The sequence below is a fragment of the Silene latifolia genome, chromosome Y (genome assembly GCF_048544455.1).
Source record: "Silene latifolia isolate original U9 population chromosome Y, ASM4854445v1, whole genome shotgun sequence".
Lineage (NCBI taxonomy): Eukaryota > Viridiplantae > Streptophyta > Magnoliopsida > Caryophyllales > Caryophyllaceae > Silene > Silene latifolia.
The window spans coordinates 153,887,796-153,912,325 of record NC_133538.1 but is presented as its reverse complement, the minus strand read 5'-3'; the positions used below and the strand labels follow the sequence as shown (position 1 = coordinate 153,912,325).

Genomic DNA, 24,530 nt, shown 5'->3' with positions numbered 1-24,530 from the left:
TGGGAACAACCGTCTAACCAAATAAAACTAAGGTTTTCAGAAAAGGTTTTGACTCAAAAAAGGAGAACTAATTACAAATAGATTACAAAACGTGACTCAAAGAAACATAGATTAATTACAAGTGATAAAACAAATAAAGAACGAACGATGCAAAAACAAACGAAATAGGAAAGGCCAAACACACGGCCAAACACACGGCCAACCACGGCCCAACCAAAGCCAACCTAGTTCCTAAGTTAGATTTATTGATTAGATCGAATGATTGCGAAAAGGAATCGAAAACAAGTTAGAAAACGAGTTAAAAACGATGTTGATTGATTGTCGCGCAAGGGTGCATTCTACACGGCCTAAAGGGTCCAATTAGGTTAAATTCGCTAATTAATTTAACTCATCGAGTGTCAATAAGAAGGTGCTAATCACGCACTCTTATACTAGCGAGAAATTAGGTGAAAGAGAGAGATGCATTCAATTAATTACAGAATCGTCGATTGATTTTATAACTTACGTCGAAGCCACCTATCGTGTCTAATTAGGTTATTAAATTAAATTAAAGTCATCTAAATATGTCATAGGTTAACAACCAGAGGTTAAACTAACATGCAACGGGTCCTAGGGTCTGTCGATTTGGCCGAAACAAAAGGGGGTCGAAAACGAAGAACAAAGTTAGATAATTGTTTTATTTATGCCATACTTTGAACACGAGGATATGTAAATGAGACGGGGGTGTACGACCGACAGATGTAGCGGTTTCTTTTCCCATCTCAAGTCAACGCGGGTGTTCATAGTGGTACTTTAACTCATACTCGGACTAACTAGTTTCATAGTTAATTTAAAACAATCGATAAACAAGCGAAAAAAACAAACAAAAAAAGACAATAAAAAAGGCATAAAAAAACGAAATAAAAAGAGAAAAGAGAAGGGGATTTGATGCACCCTCAACCTACATGTATCGTTGACACCGTCTTGGGTCGTAATCGATGGTAGATTTTATCTCGAGAGGCCGTCGTCGACGAAGAACAAAGCAAACACGGGTTTTGGAAAGTTTCTGGACAGCGATTTTAAAACAGTGATATCTCCCTCGTTTCACGACGAAAATTCGATTTGAAAGATGTTTTGGAAACTAGAAAGAGAGGAGAACAAGGATCTTAAAGCAACCCCTGCTCGATTTGGGTTATTGGGCACGAAAAACGAGCACAAACAGAACTGGACAGACAAGAGTAAACCGCGAAAACAGAGTGTTATTTCACTCTGTTTTTCGAGGGATCTCGTGTACTCTCAAGGGCAATTTGGCTCGTAAATCTTTGTCTAATGTGTAGATGGATGTTATGTGGTTCATTAGGAACAAGAAACTCGAATTTTTATGGAGTTTTGACGGAGGAACGAATGGGTTTTCGAAGAGGACACACAAACAGTTTCAGTTTGTGTGTCGGTTTTGTTTAGGGTTTTTGGAGGATGTTTAGGGTTTGTTTCTGAGGTTTAAAGCTTGTATGTGATGCTTGGATGTATGGAGAACTTAGAGGAATGAATGTATGGTGAAGGGGTCGTATTTATAAGGAGTTAAAATAGGTTAAAAGAGAGGGGAGGCAAATCGGGCTAGCTGAACATAGCTGCTGTCCAGCAGTTTTGAGGGGGGTTTCTAGGGTTCGTTTTGGAGGTTTTCTTGGTGATTAAGCTAGGATAATATGGGTAGGATACTAGGGTATGGGTTAGGGTTAATGGGTACGGGTCTTGGTAGTGTTTGAAGCGGGTTTGGGCTCGGGAATTGGCTCGCAAAACAGGGGACTGTTTGCGGTTTGGGTGCGGGCTGCTTGTGGTTGGTTTTGAACGAGAATTTGGGCCATGGTATGGGGGTTCGAACATGGGTTGATGGGTATTGGTATAGGTGGGTTAGTGTACTCGAGATTCGTGCCAATTCGCAAAGGAAACGGGCTTAAAAACCGAGCTAAAATCGAGCTCAAAACACACGATGCAAAACGAGTTTTTCGCTTTTAAAATTGATTTTTCAAACCAATTAACAAATTGAAATAAATGACTTTTCAAATCAAATATACTTATAAAATGATTTTTCAAATCAAATATTTATTTTATTTTCAATAAAATAACTTAAGAAAATAAATTCAAAATAAAGCTTTAATTTAAATATCATTTAAACTAAATAAAAATGAATTCACTCAAAAAACACATTAATTTTAAATATCATTTAAAATAACAAAATGAACCCACTACAAACATTAATTCAAATATCATTTAAATTAACAGAATGAATTCACTAAAAACGTTAATTTAAATATCATTTAAATTAATAAAACACTTCATCGACGACGCCCATTCTACCTCGTAAAACGAGCTCCAAATAATGACAATGACAACTAAAGAATACATGTGTCCTATCATCATCGGGTGTTTGTCGGGTTCTCTATAAATTCCAATATCGACGGATACGGGTATCTACAACTAGGAACATCTAGATCGTCGTGGGAGAAATCTTGAGTGAGCAGTACTGCAAAATACTACTGCGCTGGACGTAATGATCTTGAGCAATACTGCAAAATACTGCTGCGCTGGATAAAATGCGGGCCGGAACGAAAGAAAATCATCGAAACGGACCAAAAGAATATAATAGCGTTGAAGAAGAGGCGCACCAAAGATGGGCCCACAAATAACGAACTCATAACGAATTTTTGAAAAATCCGTATGGAGGGAACACAAGGAAGAGGCGCAGCAAGAGCTGCGTCTCTTGGAAGAGGCGCAGCGCCTGCTGCGTCTTTTCCCCAATTTGGCTATTTCTGCGTAAAAACGCGAACTCAGAAGGATTGTATTTCATTATTTCGAAACACAATTCTTGCAATTTCTCTCTCAAATCTTCACCATTTCCGTCGAGGTTTGATCCAAAAGCTTGCATTAAACATGACTAATCGAGGTATGTGTTCCAATCTTGCATTAATCATCTACATTTGTTGAATTTTGAGCCGCGAAAACTAGGGTTTTCGACCCTTTTGATCGAAAATTTGGGGCTTTTCCCCCAAATGGATTTGCTATGCCAAATTGATTATAGAAACGGATAGTAGGCAATGTTAGGAACATAACCATGTATTTGCTTCGAATTTTCATCGAGTTTTGAGCCTTTGAATGAATTTTGAGACGGTTTTACAGCTGAACCGTAAATTGCTTCGAAAATAGCCTTAGGAATGCCCATTGGCGATGAAATTTGGTATTTGGGATCCTTGGATGATGGGTAAACTTTCTACCATCTCGAAATTTTGGTTTGTGACAACTTTTTCAGGACACCTTTCTAGGGCATAATCGCCGTTATGGCGGAATGCTGCCGAATTTTCGACTTGAACCTGGAACTAGGCTTTGACTTGGACTTGACTTGACCCAATTTATCACATGAGTGATTGGGTTGGCGGGAATATGGCCAAGGATGGCACGGAAAGGGTGTTTCCAGGGTTTTGAAGGCTTGAAAACCCCTTAACAAAGGCTCGTCGTCATGTGACGCGGCCTGAATTTACTTTAACGTTGCAGGTGATGAGGCTTCTACTTCTGGGAGGACTCCCATGGAGATAGACGCCAGTACTGTTGAGGAGGCTTTAGAGCAGGCCTTCACCGCTGCGGTGATGGCTGCTGAGTTTCACGAGGAGGAGGCTGTCGAGGAGGAGGAGATCCCGAGACGGGCCAACGTCAGGCGAGGAGGTCGTCAGCTGAGAGGAGCTCCTGCGTGGGCTGAGACCTGGGAGAGTAGGCACCTCGTGTGGGCTGCAGAGGGTCACCTGTCCTACAGGACGGTGAAGAGCCTGGTAAATAGGAATTCACTACTCACTACCTGTCCTCTTTCATTCTTTTAGTTCAAATTTCTTTCAAATTTCAGCCAAAACTAAAGATAGCTTTGTTTCAAATCATTATAGGAGGCCGGGAACATCAGGTCGTTCTCGGGTTACACGACAGCGATGGAGCACTACGAGCGGCTGTCGGCGGAGGAGAGGGCCATGATCGAGCGTGGAGCGTTTGGTCCTCTGGTTCAGGTCTGGAGGGATATCGTGAAGAGGAAGTTGCGGGCTAACCTTAGCCTGGTCCGCGCTTTCTTGGACCGATTCTGGGATACGACTTCCACGTTTCCGCCTTTCGGTGAGGTAGGAGTCACTTTGGAGGATTATGGCATGATTTACGGTGCGCGTGTGGGGACCGAGGAGATGGTGTCGCGGAGAGCGCCATGAGGGCGGATTCGGCCGAGGCGAGGAGATTGATTGGCTGGAACTTGTCGCCGAAGGTGTTGCGATCCGGGTTTGGTACCCGTACCTACGTCGAGACTACTTTGCGGGGAAGACCCGGCCGGTGACGATCGATGGGAGGAGGCTGCTCCTCCTCCTTGTCTGGTGAGCGGAGGGCTCAAATGTGGCTTTGGTGGTTCTGTCTTCGATTTACCTCGGAGACAAGGGCGAGAGGCTATCGACGAAGCTTCTTCCCTTTCTTTCGACCGAGTTCCCTAGGGACGGGGACCGGGTCATCTTTTGGTTTTGCGGTCCTCATCCGCTTCATGAGGGCCATGGTTCGTCCGGAGTTGATGGAGAAGGGGACTTCTCCTGGCGCTGTCGGACTGGACTCTGTTGGAGGTATGAACCTTCCTTTAGACCAAGGTAAATTCCTTTCTTTATTAAATCATGAAAGATCGTCATTGATTATTTACATTCTACGGGCGTGGGTGTACTCTTACTTCCCGAGTCTCGCGCCCAAGAGGACGGAGCCGCTGGAGAAGGCCTATCCCGTGGTGAGAGATTGGGTGATGTGCCGGACGAAGAGCAAGCGCTCTTCGCACAATGTCTACCGGCGGGACGTGAACGCCCTTGGTGAGCGGCGTGAGTATCCCACTCGTATTCATTTATATTTCTTATCCTTTGCCTTCACTTGATCATAGGAATGATCTTTGCCTTATCTTGTCGCAGTGGGTGCCCAGACCTTGGGCGGAGTACGTTGGAGCGCCTCCTTTTGTCGGCCGAGGTCCTTCGACCTAGGAGCCCGAGTCATTTCTTTGTTGTGGACGTCGATGGGTCTGTGTGGTATCGGGCGAGCGTTTGGCTCGTCGGTGCTCTCGGGACGCGTTGATGGTTCCGTTGATCCTCGAGGACGATGTTCGGGGAGCCCTGCGAGGCCGAGAGGGAGGCGGACTTGGCTGGTGCCAGTGGCGACGACCTTCTTCTCCCTGGCGAGGACTACTCGGCGTCCCTTTACGGGAGGTTGGCGTACTAGCCAGTAGTGGTGAGTATCTTTTACTTTTCCTTGATTTGATTTTGAGAATTACGACGAAAGATCGTCGATTAATGAGAATTATTTGTCCTTGCAGGAGGTCGAGGCGGCGGGCATCGAGCCCCCAGAGTACCCCGAGACTCTCGAGTACACTGACGCGACTGGGAGGACGACAATCTCCGAGTTGCGTGACTTCGACGTAGCTGTGACGGATCTTTGGCTTAGATGTTGGCAAACATCGATTCGGAGGGTGAGCCTCCGGCTTATATACCTTTCGTGTAAGAACACATTTGATTGAACTTGTTCAATTTACTGAGAATTTCTTTTGAAATGCAGGTCGCGCCATCTCGGTTCGTGGCACTATGGAGGGTGGCCAACCGGCTATGAGCTACCGCCATCGAGGCACTCGTCGGTGGTCGAGGTCGTCAGGTATGAACCTCATTTGATTTCTTTTGATTTTTGATTTTCAGTTTTGTGTGAATTGATTGACATGAGCCAATTTACTTCTGTTTATAGGCTGCTCGTGAGTCGGAGCGAGAGTTGACCCAGTCTCGGGGGGAGACAGCTCGCTTGTTGAGGGAGCTCGAGTTTCGGGATGCCGAGATTGCCGCTCTTACGGCGAGGGTTGCTGAGTTGGAGGGTGCCCAGCAGTAGTTTTGTGTAGTTTTGTACATTTGGACATCTGATTATGAACATTTTTGGACTTTGTTTGGGGCGCAAGCCCCCAGTTTGCTTGGACTTTGTTCGGGGCGCAAGCCCCCAGTTTGCTTGTACATTTGTATATACGATGGCCCGAGTGCCTTTGCTGCTGGGGTGTGTTGCTTGTATCTGCAGGTTAGTTCTTGAACAGGTTTGGTAGATAACGGTTTTACGCGTCGTCGTCTTTGCCGAAATTTACATAGAAATCACGCAAAACATACATTTTATACATATGGCCTTTGACCAGCGCAAAATGAGACTCGAAAGAGCACGAAAAAATGCAAAAATGCAAAAATTTTGTCGGAAATGACCGGACGGTAGAGAGGGTTACCCCCTAAAAAAAAGAAAAAAGAGAAATCTGTAAGTGTAGAAATGAAATGTTGAAATCAAAACAAAAGGAAATTGTTTCCCAAAAAGAAAATGAAATTTACTTCCTAAAAAATAAAAAAATGAAATTCATTTCCTAAGAATAAAAAGTTTGAGTGTCATGAAATGGCGAAGGTGTCGATGTTGCCTCGAAATGCGTGCCCGCGAAAATAGGAAACTTGAAACATGGTAAACTGCTCGTATTTACCAAAATAAAATCCCGTAAGAATAGGAAATTATTCGTTATAGAATTAGGAAAGATCCAAACGCGGAAATCACGAAGTGAGGCGGGAAGAGGCGCGACATGAGTCTGCGTCCCTTTGAAGAGGCGCAATAGGGCGCTGCGCTGTTCCCAAGTTGGTCCGTTCGGCGGATTTTGGAAACAAAGCAATTAGTATAAATAGAAGCGTCGACGAGGCGTTAATTCACACAATTCTTCCGTCTCTTCCTCGTCTATTCACATAAAACTCTCGAAATAAATCTTCAAGAGAAAATTGTCATCATGAATACTTTGGAGATCCGTCTGAAGGAATGGACCAACGAGTTTTCGAATGTGGAGAAGCACGACATGGGTGCTTATAACCTTGGGTCTTTGTTGAGTTTGAAACTCATTAAGATTGTAAGACCGTTCTTGGATGCTTGCCTTGACTATTGGGACCCGAATTATCATGTTTTCGCGTTCCCAGGAGGTGACATTTGCCCATTTCCTGAAGAAATAGCTGCTATTGGTGGATGGGATCCTGAACATTTACCTGCCATTCCTTCCACTTCACAAGGGTATAAGAGCAAATTCGGAGACTTGCTTGGGTGACGGACTTGAGGTGGATCGCCTAGTTACCCCGAAAGGCGTGAGAATGTTGGATTTTGTAGACCGATTCATTAACGGGGCCGACCCTCTTGTTTCCCATGTTGCCAGGAGGAGGGCATTTGGCTTTTGTTTCTTTGCACGTGTATGTCTTCCAAGGACACGTTGATGAAGATTTGAGAGGTGATCCCCGTCTTTTGGGTCTTATTGAGCAAATGGAGGTGCAGAGCCCAGCTTGTTTATGCTTAGGGAGATCATCTTGGGTTTGGATAATAGGAAATCCAACCGCGATCTGCCGTTCTTGGGGAGTCCGTCATTTTGCGGGTAAGAGACATCATTCCTTTTTTTTTTTTTCTTTTTTTTTTTTTTTTTTCGTTTTTTTTTTTTTTTTTTGTTGTTGTTTGGTGTCTAATACCTGCTTTTGGTAGGTTTGGCTTATGGAACGGCTCCGACTGCTCGAGCCCCCAGTTCATGCACTTTCCTATCATTCCCGTATGATTGCGATGAGGACGCGGTTGTACATGGTGGACTTCACCCGGGTCTGTGACTATTGGAAGAACAAGCTGAAGAATGATGATGGCCCGTTGATTAGGTGGGTTGTACCGTGGTGGCACCTCAAGTCCGTCCTTTGGAGTGTCTTCTTTGGATCCCACTAGGTCCGTGCGCATTCCGGGACTGGAGTTCATGGTATGCATCTTTCCGGAAAGATTGATGAGGCAAGTTGGGTGAAGGCGGACGATCCCGAGGCTTGACACCGTCCATGAGATCTGCTATGGCGCTTACTACGAGAGAGCCAAAGAGAGTGGGCTATCAAATGGGCCCAAAGAAACATGTGGTTCTTGAGTTTCTCCGCCAATGCTTTGTGGGTGTCGGATTCCTATCCGAGGTGGAGAAAGGCTGCGACTTCGGAAGAGCGCGAGAAACTAAGGAAACGCGAACTGTTGACTACAAGGTGCGCGAGGAGAGAAAGAGAAGGAGAAGCATCGACGAGGGAGAAGAAGAAGCGGTTTTGGTCATTCACCCTTGAAGAAATCAAAGACTACTCTGTTGCGGAAATGGTGGTTGGCAAGAACGGAAGAGTCGGGCCTCGAGAAAGACCGTTGGTGATTAGGTCTGAAGTGGTGCAAGAGCGCCGGCTCGAGGTCGTGACAAGAAATATGACAAGAGTGACAAGGGCGAGGGGAAGATGGAGGAATAGCCCGAGTCCTTATTTATTATTTGATTATTATTATTATTGTTGTCATAAAAAAGGAGGGATTTTTAGAATCCTAGCCTATTCTATTTTTATTATGTAACGTACTATTATTATTTAGAAATTGAATGGAATAAAAAAGGTTGAATGGTTATGAAACTGTTGTGATTTTCTTTTATTATTCTTGTCGAATTTCAAATGCAACGCAAATGTCCTTCTATTTACATTTTAGGTATAATGGGTTGAATCCTGTGAAGGATTGCCTACGTATTCACTTAAAAAAGCGAAATCAAACCCTTGCGCGTAGTTCGAGTAAATGTAAAAGAATAATTGTTCGAAGCAAGAGCTTGTAATAAACATAGAAACTAAGCATGAGCTTTTGCTTGTTCTCAAGGTGCGAATTTAGTTTATTTGATGATATGAGGATGACAAATTTGTCAAAATGCAAGAGCATAGTGACACTTAGCTTATTTCAGCTGGGCCAGGGGCCGTTTATTTAGTGCCACAAGAGCGACACATGGGTTTACGCGAGGCGCGTGTGTGGTCCTATTCTAGGCATAGTATCGTTTCAGTTGGTCAAGGTTTGTGGGGTTTGAAAACTCATTCTCATCTAGGTCTGTGATTCTAACCGCACCCCCTGGGAGTATGGATTTGACTAGATATGGTCCGGCCCAATTAGGTTTGAATTTTCCCCTTGGGTCGACAGGTAAAAGAGCTCTAACCGATTTGAGTACTAAGTCTCCTTCTTTGATGTTTCTTGGCCTAACCCTTTTGTTGAAAGCTCGTTTGATACGTGCTTGATATGTTTGGACATTATGTAAGGCGCGTAGCCTACGTTCATCCAGGAGGATGAGTTCTTTGGCTTTCGAGTAGAATACGCAAGGATGGTATTTCTAGTTCGACTGGTTGTACGGCCTCCATGCCGTAGGTCAAATAGAAAGGAGTAGCCCCAGTGGGCGTTCTAACTGATGTACGGTACCCCCATAGGGCAAAAGGTATCTTCCTTGGCCAATCTCTGTAGTTGTCAGTCATTTTCTTGAGAATTGTGACAACATTCTTGTTTGCCGCCTCTACCGCGCCGTTAGTCTGTGGTCTATAGGGCGAAGAGTGGTGATGCTTAATATTATATTTGGCTAGCAATTGCTCGGTTTCAGCTTGGAAGTGTGACCCATTATCACTAATGATCTCATGTGGGCAACCATATCGACAGATGATGTTGTTTTGTATGAATTTTGCCACATTTTTAGCCGTAAGACCAGTGTAGGAAGCTGCTTCTACCCATTTGGTGAAATAGTCAATCGCCATTAGAATGAAACAGTGACCTCCTGTTCCGGCTGGGGTTATCTTTCCGATTATGTCAATTCCCCATGCGGAAAATGGCCAAGGAGATGTCATCGTGTATAGCAACGAAGGAGGGACATGTTGTAAATTCCCGAAGATTTGGCAATTATGGCAATGTCTCACGTATTTGATGCAATCGGATTCCATTGTGGTCCAATAATACCCTAAACGTGTGATTTTCTTTGCCATCATAGGCCCACTCATGTGGGGACCGCATTCTCCGTCGTGGACTTCTTCCATCACCTTTCGTGCCTGTGAATGATCAAGGCAACGTAGGACTACACCAAGAGGTGTTCTTTTGTATAATTCTCCTTGCATCGGGATGTATTGGGAAGCTAATAGGCGTATAGCACGTTGTCCCCTTTTGTCCATATCCGGTGGATAGGTACCATTAAGCTTGAAATTCGGGATTGCTTGGAACCCGGGGTTCTGTGCGATTCCTCTTCATTGGTGATTTGGTGGACATAAGCCGGTTCTGACCGTCGTTCGATACACAAGGGCATGTCTATCATGTGATCTGGCATATTTATCAAGGATGCAAGTTTCGCAAGAGCGTCTGCAAATTGATTTTCCTCCCGAGGTAGGTGTAAGTAGGTTACGTGATCAAAGAATTGAGCCACTTGGTCTATCCTAGACTGATAGGGTGCGAGGCTTTCACTTCGGATTTTCCAAGATCCTGTAACTTGGTTGATGATTAGTGATGAGTCCCCATGTACTCGGAGGTTTTTGATGCCTAAGCTTACTGCCGCTTGTAGCCCAATGAGACAAGCTTCATACTCTGCAGCGTTGTTTGTCACCTCGAAGTCGAGTTTGACAGAAATCGGTGTATGCTCACCTTCAGGAGAAATGAGCAACACTCCTATTCTGAATCCTCTTAAATTTGATGCTCCATCAAAGTATAGATCCCAGGAGTCTACATCTGTTTGAAGTATATCCTCGTCGGGAAATGACCAAGTATCTATGGTTTGTGCATCGTTGATGGGATTTTCTGCGAAGAATTCGGCAACGGCGCGACCTTTTATGACTTTTAGTGGCACATATTTGAGGTCGAATTCTGAGAGCATCAGAGTCCACCTTGCAAGACGTCCGTTGAGGACGGGTTTCTCGAAGAGGTATTTATTTGGATCCATTTTGGAATATATTTTGACGGAGTAGCTAAGCATGTAGTGACGTAGCTTCTTCGTTGCCCACACAAGAGCGAGGCATGTCTTTTCGAGTTGCGAGTATTTGCACTCATATTCCAGGAACTTCTTACTTAGATAGTAAATAGCTCTTTCTTCGCTTCCTACAGTTTGAGCCAACATGGCACCCATGGCGGTTTCAGTTACTGTGAGATATAAACCAAGAGGTTGATCTCGTTGTGGCGGCATGAGCACTGGTGGTTTAGCCAATATCTCCTTGATTTGGTCAAACGCCTTTTGACAATCATCATCCCACATGGTGTGGTCTGTTTTCTTAAGTTTCTTGAAGATAGGCTCGCAAATCATTGTAAGTTTCGATATGAATCGACATATGTACTGTACTTTTCCCGTGAATCCTCGACTTCTTTTTTGTTTGAGGTTGTGGCATTTCGATCGAGCTTTGATTTTTGAAGGATCTATTTCTATACCTCTTTGGTGACGACGTATCCCAGGAGTTTCCCAGATGTTACCCCAAATGTGCATTTCTGGGGGTTGAGCCTCATGTTGTACTTTCATAGCCTTGCGAAGAATTTGCGAAGGTTCGCAATATGTCCCTCTCTTTCCTTGGACTTGACGATCATGTCATCTACATATACCTCAACTTCTTTGTGAATCATGTCATGTAGGAGTGTAGTTGCGGTGCGTTGGTATGTAGCTCCGGCGTTGATCAATCCGAATGGCATTACTGTATAGCAATATGTTCCCCATTGGGTGACGAATGCGGTCTTGTGCATATCTTCCATGGCAATCTTGATTTGGTTATAACCCGCATATCCATCCATGAAGGATAGTAATGCGTGGTCTGCAGTATTGTCCACCAATATGTCGATGTGAGGTAGAGGAAAGTCATCTTTTGGACTCGCTTTGTTTAAGTCCCTAAAGTCAACACAAACACGGATTCTCCCATCCTTTTTGGGTACGGGTACTATGTTAGCTACCCAGTCAAAATACTCGGAAACTTTGATGAACCCGGCTTTGAATTGTTTATCAACTTCTTCCTTAATCTTTAGAGCCCATTCTGTTCTCATTCGTCGAAGCTTCTGTTTCACAGGTTTGAAACCTGGCTTAATCGGAATCCTATGTTCGGCGATATCCTTGTCGATCCCTGGCATGTCCTTGTAGGACCAAGCGAAAACGTCTTTGAATTCATTTAGGAGGTCTATGAAATCGGCCCTTTCGGTGGAGCTCAAGGTAGTCCCTATCCTAAGTTCTTTGGGTTCTAGTTCGGTTCCTACGTTGATGGGTTCGGTATCTTCTATTCCGGTCCCCTTCCCCTTCTTGTAATATTTCTTTGGCTACGTAGGGAGGTATTTCGGTCAAGTCCGGGTCTTGGTCATCCTCAGTATCATCATAAACAGAATTGCACTCGAAAGAACACAGAGAGTAAGCGTAACACGATTTATTCATATTAAGATTTGAGTAAAGTTGAAACAAAGAAGCCAAGCGATCCATGGTCGGTGGTGGCAAAGGAACGAGTTGGGGCATTTCCCGAACTACCGTGACTACTCGAGGCTAAGCTAGGAGAAACGAAGGGAGTGGGGATGACAACAGGAGTAGACTCTCTAATGACTTCTCTAGACTCCGACTCTGACTCCGACTCCGACTCTGACTCGAACTCGTCGTCTTCTGGTTCTCCTTTGAACATCTCTCCTTCTCCAGTAGTGAGCTTGAAGAGTCTTCCTTGGTTGTTGGTCCATTTGATAGATTTCCTCCATCCTTTTCACGCTTTGTGTCGATTTCGTGATCAACGCGGTGGGTTGAAGCGATCGTCTGAAGTATCATAGTAATGATCTCATCTGCGCGGCCCTAATGAATCGATCTTCTCCAAACAATAGGCTCAGACCTTGTTCGTCGAAGCAAGGTGCTTGACGGGTTTTGACGGTAGGAACCGTTTCGGGAGGAATGAAGTAGCAATCGTGAAAGATCTCGATTCCGGCTAACTTCCTCTCAAGATAATGCCAAGGTTCGGGAAATCCGTGAAAGAGTTCTGAACTTCCTTCTTGAGCAAAGTACCCATTTAAAGTGGGGAGATATGGTCTCATTTGGACTCCCACGTGCTTGCGATTTTGGACTTGAGCGAGCATTTCGAGAACTTCTTCTTTTGTGGGTTTGTACCCTAGTCCAAGTGGTATCCTTGTCGAGTTGCCTTCCTTGTATGGTGCGAAGGTATTTTTCCGAATTGGGTTCAAAGGCATTCCAGGGAAGTATCACGAGATTTGAGTATGTGGTTGACCACCAAGTTGGAGTAGGGATTATAGTATAAGGGTGCCAACTCACTTTCTATGACATTTACACTTTGGAAGCCCCCAAGTTCGTATATGGGATCTGCAAGGACTTGATTGTTTGATTGCTTTTCGATTATTGCCTTGATGGGTGACGAAGTGATCGTCACAACTTTGCCATTTAGTGGAATCTTGATCTTTTGATGAAGGGTGGATGTTACCGCTTTGGAAGCATGAATCCAAGGCCTTCCCAGAAGTATGTTGAATGAAGCTTCGATGTCCACTATTTGGAAGTTAACCTTTCGTTCAATTGGTCCCGTGGCTATGGTTAGGCTAGCAAGTCCAACCACTTTTCGTCGTGTACCGTCATATGCACGTACACCTTGATTGGTGGGAGTCCAATCCGACTCTTTCATGCCTAGCTTGTATGCCGTTTTGAGGGGTATGACGTTGACCGCGGAGCCATCATCTACCAAAGTCATTGGCACATTCTTCTTTAGACAAATGACAGTGATGTATAGAGCAAGGTTGTGACTAGCGCCAAAAGGTGGTAAGTCTTCATCTGAGAAAGTAATAGGATTACTTAGCTTCGGTGATTCTTGGAAGACCAAGTTGACTACATCTTCAGGAGTGGAGTTATGTGCTACATTCAATTTGGCCAAAGCTTGCAGTAAAGCTTGGCGATGCGGAAATGAGCTTGCCACTAGTTGCGGTGAAAGATCGGCCTTGGTCTTCGTAATTGCTTGAGCAAATGATCGGTGGGGTCATCTTCGTTGTCATTTGGTGTGATGACGTTGGTTGGACCGTTTTGAGTAGTGCTTTGATATGGGCGACCCGAACGAGTTAGGTGATCCACATCTTGGTCTTCACCATTTTGGACTATTTCCTTGACTAAGGAGTTTTCAATGAGGTATTCGTCTTCATCATCATCGGCCCAAACCCCATTGATCGCAGCTAGTTCCTTCATTCTCATGATGTCACTTTCTAGTCGTATGATTTGATCGACTAGTTTATCAACCACGGTGACTACTTCTTGCATAGTGGCATTTTGAGAGAAGATCAATGGTACGCGTTCTTTAGGTATTGCGTTGGGATTGCGCAAGGTCGTTACCATGTTTTCTAGTTCCCACACTTGTCTATCTACATTCCTTGCCCATGTGATGAAGTCGGAAATGGTAGGGGAGATAGTGGAGTAGAGCCTTTCTTTCTCAATTGCATGAATTTCATTTTCGGTGGGAGAAATGAGGTGTGAGCAATCTAAGGTAGATTCGTCACTTGTAATCACTAGAACTCCAAGAGGATTCTGAGTGTTGTTGGGCTTACCTCCTGGTCGAATTGGAAGTCGACCATCTTCAATCATATCTTGAAGCACGTGTTTCAACTTGTAGCATTTTTCTGTGTCGTGCCCTTTGCCCCTATGGTATTCACAGTAGGAATTTTCATCCCAGAATTTGGACTTCCTTTCGGGTTCGGGAGTAGGTCCAATGGGTTGGAGTTTACCTTGTTTCATTAGCCTTTTTAGAGCGTTGGAGTACGTATCCCCAAGGTTTGTGAATTTCCTTGGTGGAGTAGTTTTCTTGGATGGCTCGAGAAGGTTGACTTCGTCGGTCTTGCTAGTAGAGCCGTATGAACGACTTGTGGACCCTTGATATCCTCTATCTACCGTTTTGGACAAGAGTCCTTTACGGATGTCATCTTCAATTCGCGTCCCTAGTACAGTTAAGTCCTTGAAAGTCTTGATGTTTTGATATCTCAAATGGTTGGCATATATGGGCTTGAGATTATCCACAAACTTTTCCACAAGAGTAGCCTCATCCGGGCGTTCAACTAGTTGAGTACTAGTCTTCCTCCACCTATTTAGGAAGTCGGTGAATCCTTCTTTGTCATTTTGGGTAAGAACCTCTAGAGTACGCATGTTGACTTGGATCTCGACATTATCCGCATATTGTTTCGAGAACTCGATTGCGGCGTCTTCCCAAGTAGCGACCTTTTTGTGATCTAAAGTGTAGAACCATTGCTTCGGAATGGTGTCAAGAGATGAAGGAAAGATCCTTAAGAACATCTCGGGTTTGATGCCTTTGATAGACATGTAATCCTTGAAGGCGCGGATGTGGTTCAAAGGGTTATCATGTCCTTTAAACTTAGGGATATCCGTCATGCTAAAGTTAGTTGGCAATTTGGAATTGACGGCTTCATATTTGCGATTGTTTTCCCTATAAATGTCATCCCCCTTAAGGTACATCAATTGCTCCTCTAGGTATTGGAGTCTCTTCTCGGCTGCAGTTGTTCCTATGATAGGATTCTCATCTTTAGACTCGTCATCGGAAAAACGTAGTACTTCACCTTTAAGGGGAGGCAACCTTCCCTCTACATCAAAGATACGGCCTTCGATAAGTTCAAGGCGGTCATAGGTTTGTTCTCGAGTGATTTGCATTTGGGCTAGCGCGGCTAGGATTCGATCATTACTCTCTTGAATTTCTTTGGAGGTTTGTTTCATCGCTTGATCCGGGCATCTTGGAAACTGGATAAGAGATCGGCGACAAATCAAAACACGATCGACCATTCTTCCACACTTGCTAAAAGAGGAAAAGTTTTGACTCGTGAAGTGGGTGTGTGCCACTTGTGTTGAGTGGATTTTGAAGAAAGACAAGGTCTTTGAAAATGTGTGTCCTAGTCAACTGTAGTGTAGTTGTATGAGTGGACTCGAAGTGAGGTTTGAAATGGGCTTGTGGCCCGAATTTTGACACGACAATCGGACGGAGTTTTGACCGGATTTTGCGCTAATTGAAGGCCCTATTTCGAAATTCTTGTTTGAAAATAAGGATTTTGATTTTTTGAAAATTCGTCATGGTTTTGTTTAGAAGTGGTGATCACGTAGGGTTTACACATTTATACAGGCATTATAACGGGATGCTGAGTGCATTTAGAAGGGTTTTGGTTTAAAGGGTAGGTTGCCATACCGAACTATCAAACCCGAAGTCTGTGGAGAGGCTCGTGCCAAACAAGAGTAAGGCCGATTCCTAGTCCATTTCCTCAAGTAGTGAAGGCCCTTGATACAAACAAGAGTAAGCATCATGGTATGGATGACGTCAATCGCTATCCATCCTTAGGCCCAAATAAGAATTAGGACCGTTTAGACGGGACGATTGGTCGAATGGGTTGGGTTAGGCCTAGGAAGGCCGAATAAACGATCTAGGAAGACCGAGTTATGAAAACCGACAATTGTCTTGTACAAACTTATTCCCTAACCTTGTTCGAGTTTCACCCTTAGCTACACGTAAGTGTATATCCCCAATGAGTCGCCAAAGCGTGGACAGCGGGCCGCCCACGGGGCGCTTGGTGAAGGTCGGAAAACAAGCGTTTGCATTTTGTAAGGAGTCACCACCAATTTTTATGGGAAATTGGAACCGTTCGAATACCTCGTGTCATGTCAAGACACAAAGTAGTGACATGAACACTAAGCAATCGTTACCCTTAGCATTCTATGTCTAGAATGACTCTCGTGGATGCCAATGAACACGGGTGCTCACGGAGATCTGGAGTAAGGGGTGAGGGTACGTATTAGGAAGCTCTTTTGATCGAACACCTAATCCCGCCCGCCTCGATAGCGGCCTCTACTAATGATTAGGGAAGTTATTCGTACTTGATATATCGTCGGTTATATGCATGCAATGCAACATCCAAGTTTTAATCCTAGCATGTGAGAATTAACTAAGTCGGTTGACACGTAATTAGCATACAATTGGGTCGAAGTTGGAATTTAATGTTGATTTACATGTGGAAACATACAAATGATAAAAGAAATACAATAATCATAAATTACAATAATGAAAATTACATTAATTACATTGGAATAGGCGATTTACGTCGAAAATACCTTTAAAACGGATAATTTGAGAAAAAGAATAAAAGAATAAAACGAAATAATTTACGAACAGGAATTAGCGATATTACGGATATTAGTTAGTTAATACGTGGACTAATTAAACTAGGTCAAGGCAGAAACGGAGTTCAGGGACAGAAATCATCCTGGAACAAAGCAGCGAGACTGCGCCCTCTGGAAGAGGCGCAGCGATTCTTGCGTCTGTTCAAGGGTGAGTTCGCCGTGGTTTTAAGCGCAAATCGTTAATGTTAATTGGTAATTTTATGGATCGATTAAATTATTTACTCGGATGAAAGTGATTAATACTTTTATTACATGTCAATGATGGTCATGAAAGCGATAGACATGGATGAGACGGATGCAAACGAATTATTTACATGAAATTATGATGGGAACATTAATGAGTCCTCTGTTGAAATAAGTCAATTAGGCTAAATACGACGGATATACAACGAATATGCGAATAAGCAGATGAAAATTATATCAATGACGAATTCCAGAAACTCAATATGAGCAAATTGAATCTCTAAAATCCGGGTTTGAATTTAATGACGAAAACCCGTAAATATTGGATTACTTGGGATTTAAGTCGGATTTATGACGATTAAAACATATGGATGAATGATGAATTATATGATACAATATACATGTGAATTATCAGTGACGATTATATCAAAGAATTGACAGACGGACAAATAACAAATAAAAAGAAAACGAATTACAGAGGACGAGGAAGAAGAAAAGAAGCAGGAACTGCGGCAGCCTCACGAAGAGGCGCAGCAGGAACTGCGCTCCTTCGAAGAGGCGCAGCAGTTGCTGCGTCTTTTCTCGACGTCTGTCTACTGGAAATCCATACTAATGGTATCCGCAGGAGACTTAGTACCCTTAAAAATCCTATTATTACGCTCCTTCCACAAATAGTAGATAGTGGCCATCAAACTGGCCCGCTGCTTGACAGAACGAACACCATCCTGCAGTATGAAAACCAAAGAGTAGGAGCTCAGTGGCAGAGACGCCCAATGAGCAATGGATGATAAAACTTGCCTGGAAAAGCCACAATAAAAAAACAGACGATGAATATCCTCACAGCTATGCTCACATAGCATACACCTATTAACCATGGACAACCCTCGAGATGTCAGCCTGTCAACCGTGGGAAGGCCATTGTGCATTGCCATCATAACACTGAAAGAATGCTTGGTATGGCAGCCATCACCATATACCTGCATGTACCAAATAACTGGGTCCCTTCTAGTTCTAATATGGTCGTACATAGTGCCCGAGCAGTACCTCTGATAAGAATTGCAAGAACCCAACAACTGGAGAGCCTGATCAGAAGAGCCAACAATGTTCCAAAGAAGGTCTTTCATTTTCAGCACGTTGTTCCAGTACCAGGAGTTAGTGATAGTCTGGTGTGCATCCCATAAACTAAACCCTTTCAGAACATAAGTATTGATCCACCTAGTCCAAATGCAGCCGGGTCTATAAAAAAATTTCCAAACCCATTTGAGCATTTGTGCACAATTCAAGCTCAAGACCTCTTTAATGCCTATCCCCCACTCAAATTTTGGGGATCATAGCAACTGTCATTTCAGGAACACATGCCTTCTTACCCCTTCCTCAATACCCCAAAGAAAATCCTTGCAAATCTTGGTAATTCTCTTACCTATGCCCTTAGGAAGTAACACACTAGCCCCCCAGAAATTATTGAGCCCAAAAATGACTGAGTTTACCAATAGAACTTTTCCTGCATAACTCAAACTAGTATTAGCCCAGTGCATAACCCTGCCTTTGATCTTGTCCATGAGAGGTTGATACATACCCTGAGTAATCCTTGCATTAAATAAAGGGAGACCAAGGTACCTGAAGGGAAAGGAACCCATGCTGAAACCAGTAGCTTCCAGAATGAGGTCCCTAACATCATCAGTAACTCCTCCAAGATAGAGGTCAGTTTTGGAAGGATTAGCATGAAGTCCAGAAAGCTGACTAAACTGATCAAGACACTTTGCAATAGCTTTAACAGAAGGTAGATCTCCACGAGTAAAGACTAGAAGGTCATCTGCAAAGACAAGGTGAGTAAGGTTCAGTTGTACACATTTATGGTGGTAAGAGAAGTTAACAGCCCTAGGAATTTTTCTGAGAAGCCTTGACAGCACCTCCATGCAAATGACAAAGAGATAGGTAGAGAGAGGATCTCCTTGTCTCAAACCACATTTCCCAGGAAAAAATCCCTGAACCTCTCCATTGATAAGAAGGGAATAATGAGGGGAGGTAATGCAGGCCATGATCCACTTAATAAACAGAGGAGGGAACTTAAGCAAAGTCAGACTATCCTTAAGGAACCCCCAATTAACAGAGTCAAAGGCCTTCCTGGTATCAACTTTAAGCAAGCACCTTGGAGTAAGATGAGCAAGACCATATTTAGAAACAAATTCATGAGCAAGCATGGTGTTATCAAAAATATCCCTATTATTATCATCATCATCATTATTATTATTATTATTATTATTATTATTATTATTATTATTATTATTATTATTATTATTATTATTATTATTATTATTATTATTATTATTATTATTATTATTATTATTATTATTATTATTATTATTATTATTATTATTATTATTATTATTATTATTATTATTATTATTATTATTATTATTATTATTATTATTATTATTATTATTATTATTATTATTATTATTATTATTATTATTATTATTATTATTAGGGTAGAGTTAGGTGAGAACGAGGCTTATCGTGAGAACCGTGAAGACAGCTCTCAACCGTCCATCAAATTATCTGACGGCTGAGATTAGAGGCACGCTTCTCTTAGAATTTCACGGAAAACAAAAAATAAGACTATACATGTCGGCAATATCAAGCCTACGTAACAAAATCAAACCACACGAAACAAAATCAATCGATTTCATCATTAATCCTTCCTTAATTTGTAAAGTTTGGTCTTTCCATATCAAATTTAGTGATCTAAAATCGGTTATTCATCATCAATTGTTGTGTTCGAAGCGCAAATCAGAGTCAATTTGTCAAACTTTTGCATTCATCGGCCTATTCGAGTTATTTCAAGATCAAAACTTTGTAAGGAAAATCGAAATTGATTACGTCATTCATCTGGAATTATTGTTTTCTACAGTCAATATTGAGGTATGTTCATTCAATGTTATTTAATTCCTTTCTGAATCGTTGTTGAATTGATTTTATGATGATGTTAAAGTTGAATTTAATCAAATTCAACTTAATTTCGGATTTGATTAAATTTAGTTGACTAGATTTAATGTACAGAACCACAAAAACATTAATTTTATAATGAAAAGTGTTAAATTAGGGTTTATAGTTTGTTTGTTTGATTTTAGGAGGATGATAAATGCAAATGTACTTTGTGGTGAGAAAAAATGTACTGAAAATAATGAGAAAGGAAAAGTGTGCAATTTGAAGTAACTGAAAAGTAAATTTGCATGTAAAAATAATGTGTTGTGTTGTGTTGTACACGTTTCATAAGGAAATGTCCAATCAGTTTTAGTGAAATGTGCATTATATATATAATAAGGATGTGCAAGTAATTATTACCTTTTGCAAGTGGTCTTGCAACTGTTCACAATAAGTCAAATGACGGTTTGTAACTTGCTTATGTGGTGAAAAGACGCAATTATTCACATTAATTTGAATATTACTTCTAAATGTACATTATATTAATTATAAAAAAACATGTTCCATAAAATAAATTGTCAACTATCTATATTCGTAATTTGCATTTTCTGATAATTAGGTACAACTAAAATATCATTAAGCACTGTTTGGAAAATGTACATTATATGATATTTAAAGGTACATTAAATTATTTAAAAAAGAACATGGAACATTATTTGGAAAAAAATGTGAATTCAGTTTAATTCAAATGTCCATTACGTATTTACATAATGTGCATATACTATTTTATGCAATAGATTAAAGCAACATAGATAACTTTACCTAATTTATTAATTACCATGATTATGTTTGTGTTAGTTGAAAAGACACAACGTTCACATAATTTAATCTCTTATAATCAATTAATCCACTATATAAACCCAAGAGTACACAACCAGTTTTCCATCCTACCTTTTCCAATAAGCAAAACTTTTAATCTGTCCAGAAAACTAGTTAATTTTATTAAAAAAAAAACAATGTCTTACTCCAAATGCACAATAGTTCCCTACACTAATGCTGCTTACAAACAAAATTTCATTGACCATTATTGGGAATGGAAAGTAAGCCAGTTTTCTTCAAACTGGTTTGATGGAGATGACATTCCTGTGGAGATGGATGTACCATCTCACAGTCGTCCTTTACATCCTTTCCTTATTAATCATGCATTCCTCCAGATTTTTTTTAATCGACTTGAGAGGGAAGAAAAGATAAACATGGCCATGGTGTGCAAGGGCTAGTCAAAGTGGTTTCTTATAGGGAGAAAGCAAAAGGTAATGGAGAGTGATTATTACCGAGGTGCGGTTCACGGAAATGAAAATGGTGTAATCTCTATCACAAAGAATAATTGGCTCCTTGATAGATTCTGCATGTGCACGACTATGTCTAGTCGTGCAGAAATAATTAGACATCACAAAAGACAAGAACGACAATTTTTAAAGCAAAGAGAAGAAGAATATGAAATTGAGGAATAGTCTGGGGATGAGGGTTATTATGACTCCGACTGTTAGATTAGTTTAGAAATATGTTGTGTTATCTTGTGTTTATTGTTATTAGGTATTATCTTGTGTTTTTTTTTTCAGTATAAGCCTTAGTAGGCTTTACCATTTTGAAAGCCAGAAATGACTTTTGTAAATATTTTTCTAATATTAATGAAATAATATTATGACTATTTCTTTGTTTAATGTCATTAGCATTCAATACATTATATATATGCTATATCAAAATGGACAACAATATTTTCTATGAACATTAGCAGTAAAATAAATGTTCCTTTAAAGGCATGATAATGGACATTCGCATGAATACATTATATATGAACCTTTATTTGTACGAAATAAATTGCCAATCTTTATAGAGCATATTATAATTGGATTACTGCATTATTGATGCAATAATATTCAATATACTTACTTACTTAACTACTGTTGAAGCAGACAATGAGTGCAAGTGATGCAACTACGTCTTCTTCTACAAATAACAGCTTTAAAACACCAAGGACAAGAATTGAAACATTAAATGCACTCCAGTACATTCCATTCTGTCCAGAGGAAAAGAAACCTAAAGTAGGACAAGTATTCGAAACGCTAGAATCAGCAGAGTTATTCTACAAAGAATATTGTACAATCTGTGGGTTTACGCCAAGACTTGCAACAACAAAAAGGATTAAAGGCAATGAGTTACCAAACAGTTTTGCATTAAGGAATGTTGTCTGCAATAGGCAAGGTGTAAAGGAAAGTAGGAAAAGGAAGAGGACTGATACTGATACTCATACTGCTGAGAATGATGCAGAATCTGATGTGACAGACATAAGCCGTGTGAGGCCGATTACAAGAATTGATTGTCGTGCATTAGTGCAATTTAAATACCAAGAAAATGGAACTTATATTGTTACCAAATTCGACGAAGCGCATAACCATCCACTTGCTTCGCCTGAATCTACAATATTCTTGAAAGGAAACCGAAAAATGACAGAGGTACAGAAGCAATTTGTCACAAAGGTAAAGGTGCTAAAATTAGGTGGTGTGAAAGCCTATAGAGGTTGAAAGGAGCTGTGTGGAGGTTACGACAACATTGGGGTTATCGAGGTTGATTTCAAAAACTTTGTCGGGGACATAAAAACCTACATTGGTAATTTTGATGCACAAATGTTTGTTGAAAATCTTATTGGGAGAAAAGACACATGCGGTTCATTTTACTTTGATTTTATAGTAGATGAAAACAAGTGCCTGGTGGAGTGTTTTGGCGATCCGATCTTCATAAAGAACAACATCTTTGTTCGGTGAGGTTTTATCAGCAGATGCTACATATGGAACAAACAAGTACGATATGGTGTTTGTGCCTTTCACAGGAGTTGATCACCACAAAAGGTGCATAACGTTTGGAGCTGGGTTGATAGGTGATGAAAGTATTGAGTGTTATACATGGCTATTCAAGACATTTTTGGAAGCAATGAGCGGGTGCCAACCGAGAATTATAATTACTGATCAGGACAAATCAATGAAGTCGGTAGTCCCGGAAGTGTTTAAGGAGTCAACACACAGACTGTGCATGTGGCACATAATGAAGAAACTAAGAGAAAAAGTCAGTTATCAACTGTTTCAAGATGAGGATTTTAAGACCAGGCTCAATAGGTGTGTTTGGAACAACCAACTTGAGCCTGATTAATTCGAAGAACAATGGGGGAAGATAATGACTGATTATCAACTTGTAGAACACGAGTGGTTTTCAGATTTGTACGATCTCGGGAACAAAGTGGATCCTCGCCTATTTTAAAGATGTTTCAATGTCTGGCTTGATGAGGGTTACTTCTAGGTCTGAGAGTGAAAACAGTTTCTTTGACAGGTTCCTCACACCTCATTTGACCCTTGTTGAGTTTTGGGTGTGCTATGAGGGTGCCTTAGAAGCACAAAGACACAAGCAGTCTAAATTGAACAGTGACAACAAACACTCTGAAATCCCACGGAAAACAAAGTCAAACCTTGAAGTCCATGCTTCTGAAATGTACTGGCACAACATTTTCAAAGACTTCCAAACAGAATTGGTTGCATCTTTGTCTGATTGTCGTTTTAAAGATGTGGAGAAGATTGATGAGACAAAAATATATATTCTAACAGACTTGCAGATGCCAAATAAGTCATGGAACGTAGCATATACACCAGATAACATGGAGATTACTTATTCATGTTCTATGTTTCAGAGAATGGGCTTGTTGTGCAGGCACTGCCTTTGGATTCTACACAACCAAGATTTTCATAAAATACCAGAACATTACATAATGCCAAGATGGACAAAAGCTGCAATGAGTAAGCCTGTCTTTGATAAAGATGGCAAACTGATAGATGTCTCTCAAAAGTTTTTCGACCGGAAAAGTTTGAGTGCGAGTGTGGCAAGAGGTTTATTCTTGTGTCGCAGTAGTGGAGTGTGATGATAACGACATGAAGCTTTTGATTGAAAAACCGAGAGATATTAGATTGGATATGATTAGTAATGTAGTGTACCAAAGCAAAGAAGAAAGACAAGATGAAAGAAATAGAAAAGTACGTGGTCGTAAAATACCTCTTTAACTTGGTGATTCATGTTCCTAAAAAATCTAAAAACAAGGGTAGGACCAAGGGCAAGATAATTGAATCACAAATGTTAAAAGCCCTAAAGAAGAGAGGAAAAGAGAAGAGGTACTGCAAAACATGTGGCCGCCAAGGACACAACTCTAGGACTTGCAAAGAAACAAACCATCTGACAGGTATGTATAATTTGGTTTCTTGTTAAAGCATATTACATTAATGTTAAATAATTATTAAATTATACAAGCATAGCGCATAGTGTTTACCTTCCAAAATCATCACTCTTATATGGAGGCACATAAGCTCTTTGTGCAATGAACATTATGGTT

The 24,530-nt window shown here is 41.4% G+C and overlaps 1 protein-coding gene across 1 annotated transcript; it reads left to right on the top strand.

Moving 5' to 3' along the window:
* Positions 1-22,966: 22,966 nt before the first annotated feature.
* Positions 22,967-24,065, top strand: LOC141629208 (protein FAR1-RELATED SEQUENCE 5-like). Its single transcript, XM_074442248.1, has 2 exons — positions 22,967-23,271; positions 23,453-24,065. The coding sequence occupies exons 1-2, from the start codon at positions 22,967-22,969 to the stop codon at positions 24,063-24,065; spliced, it is 918 nt and encodes a 305-aa protein (XP_074298349.1).
* Positions 24,066-24,530: the final 465 nt, after the last annotated feature.

What these genes read in the sequence shown, in the direction of transcription:
- LOC141629208 (XM_074442248.1), top strand. Translation starts at nt 22,967, where the DNA reads ATGGTGTTTGTGCCTTTCACAGGAGTTGATCACCACAAAAGGTGCATA. An exon ending in TTTAAGACCAGGCTCAATAG is followed by an intron (nt 23,272 to 23,452) that starts GTGTGTTTGGAA and finishes GGTTACTTCTAG; the next exon opens with GTCTGAGAGTGAAAACAGTT.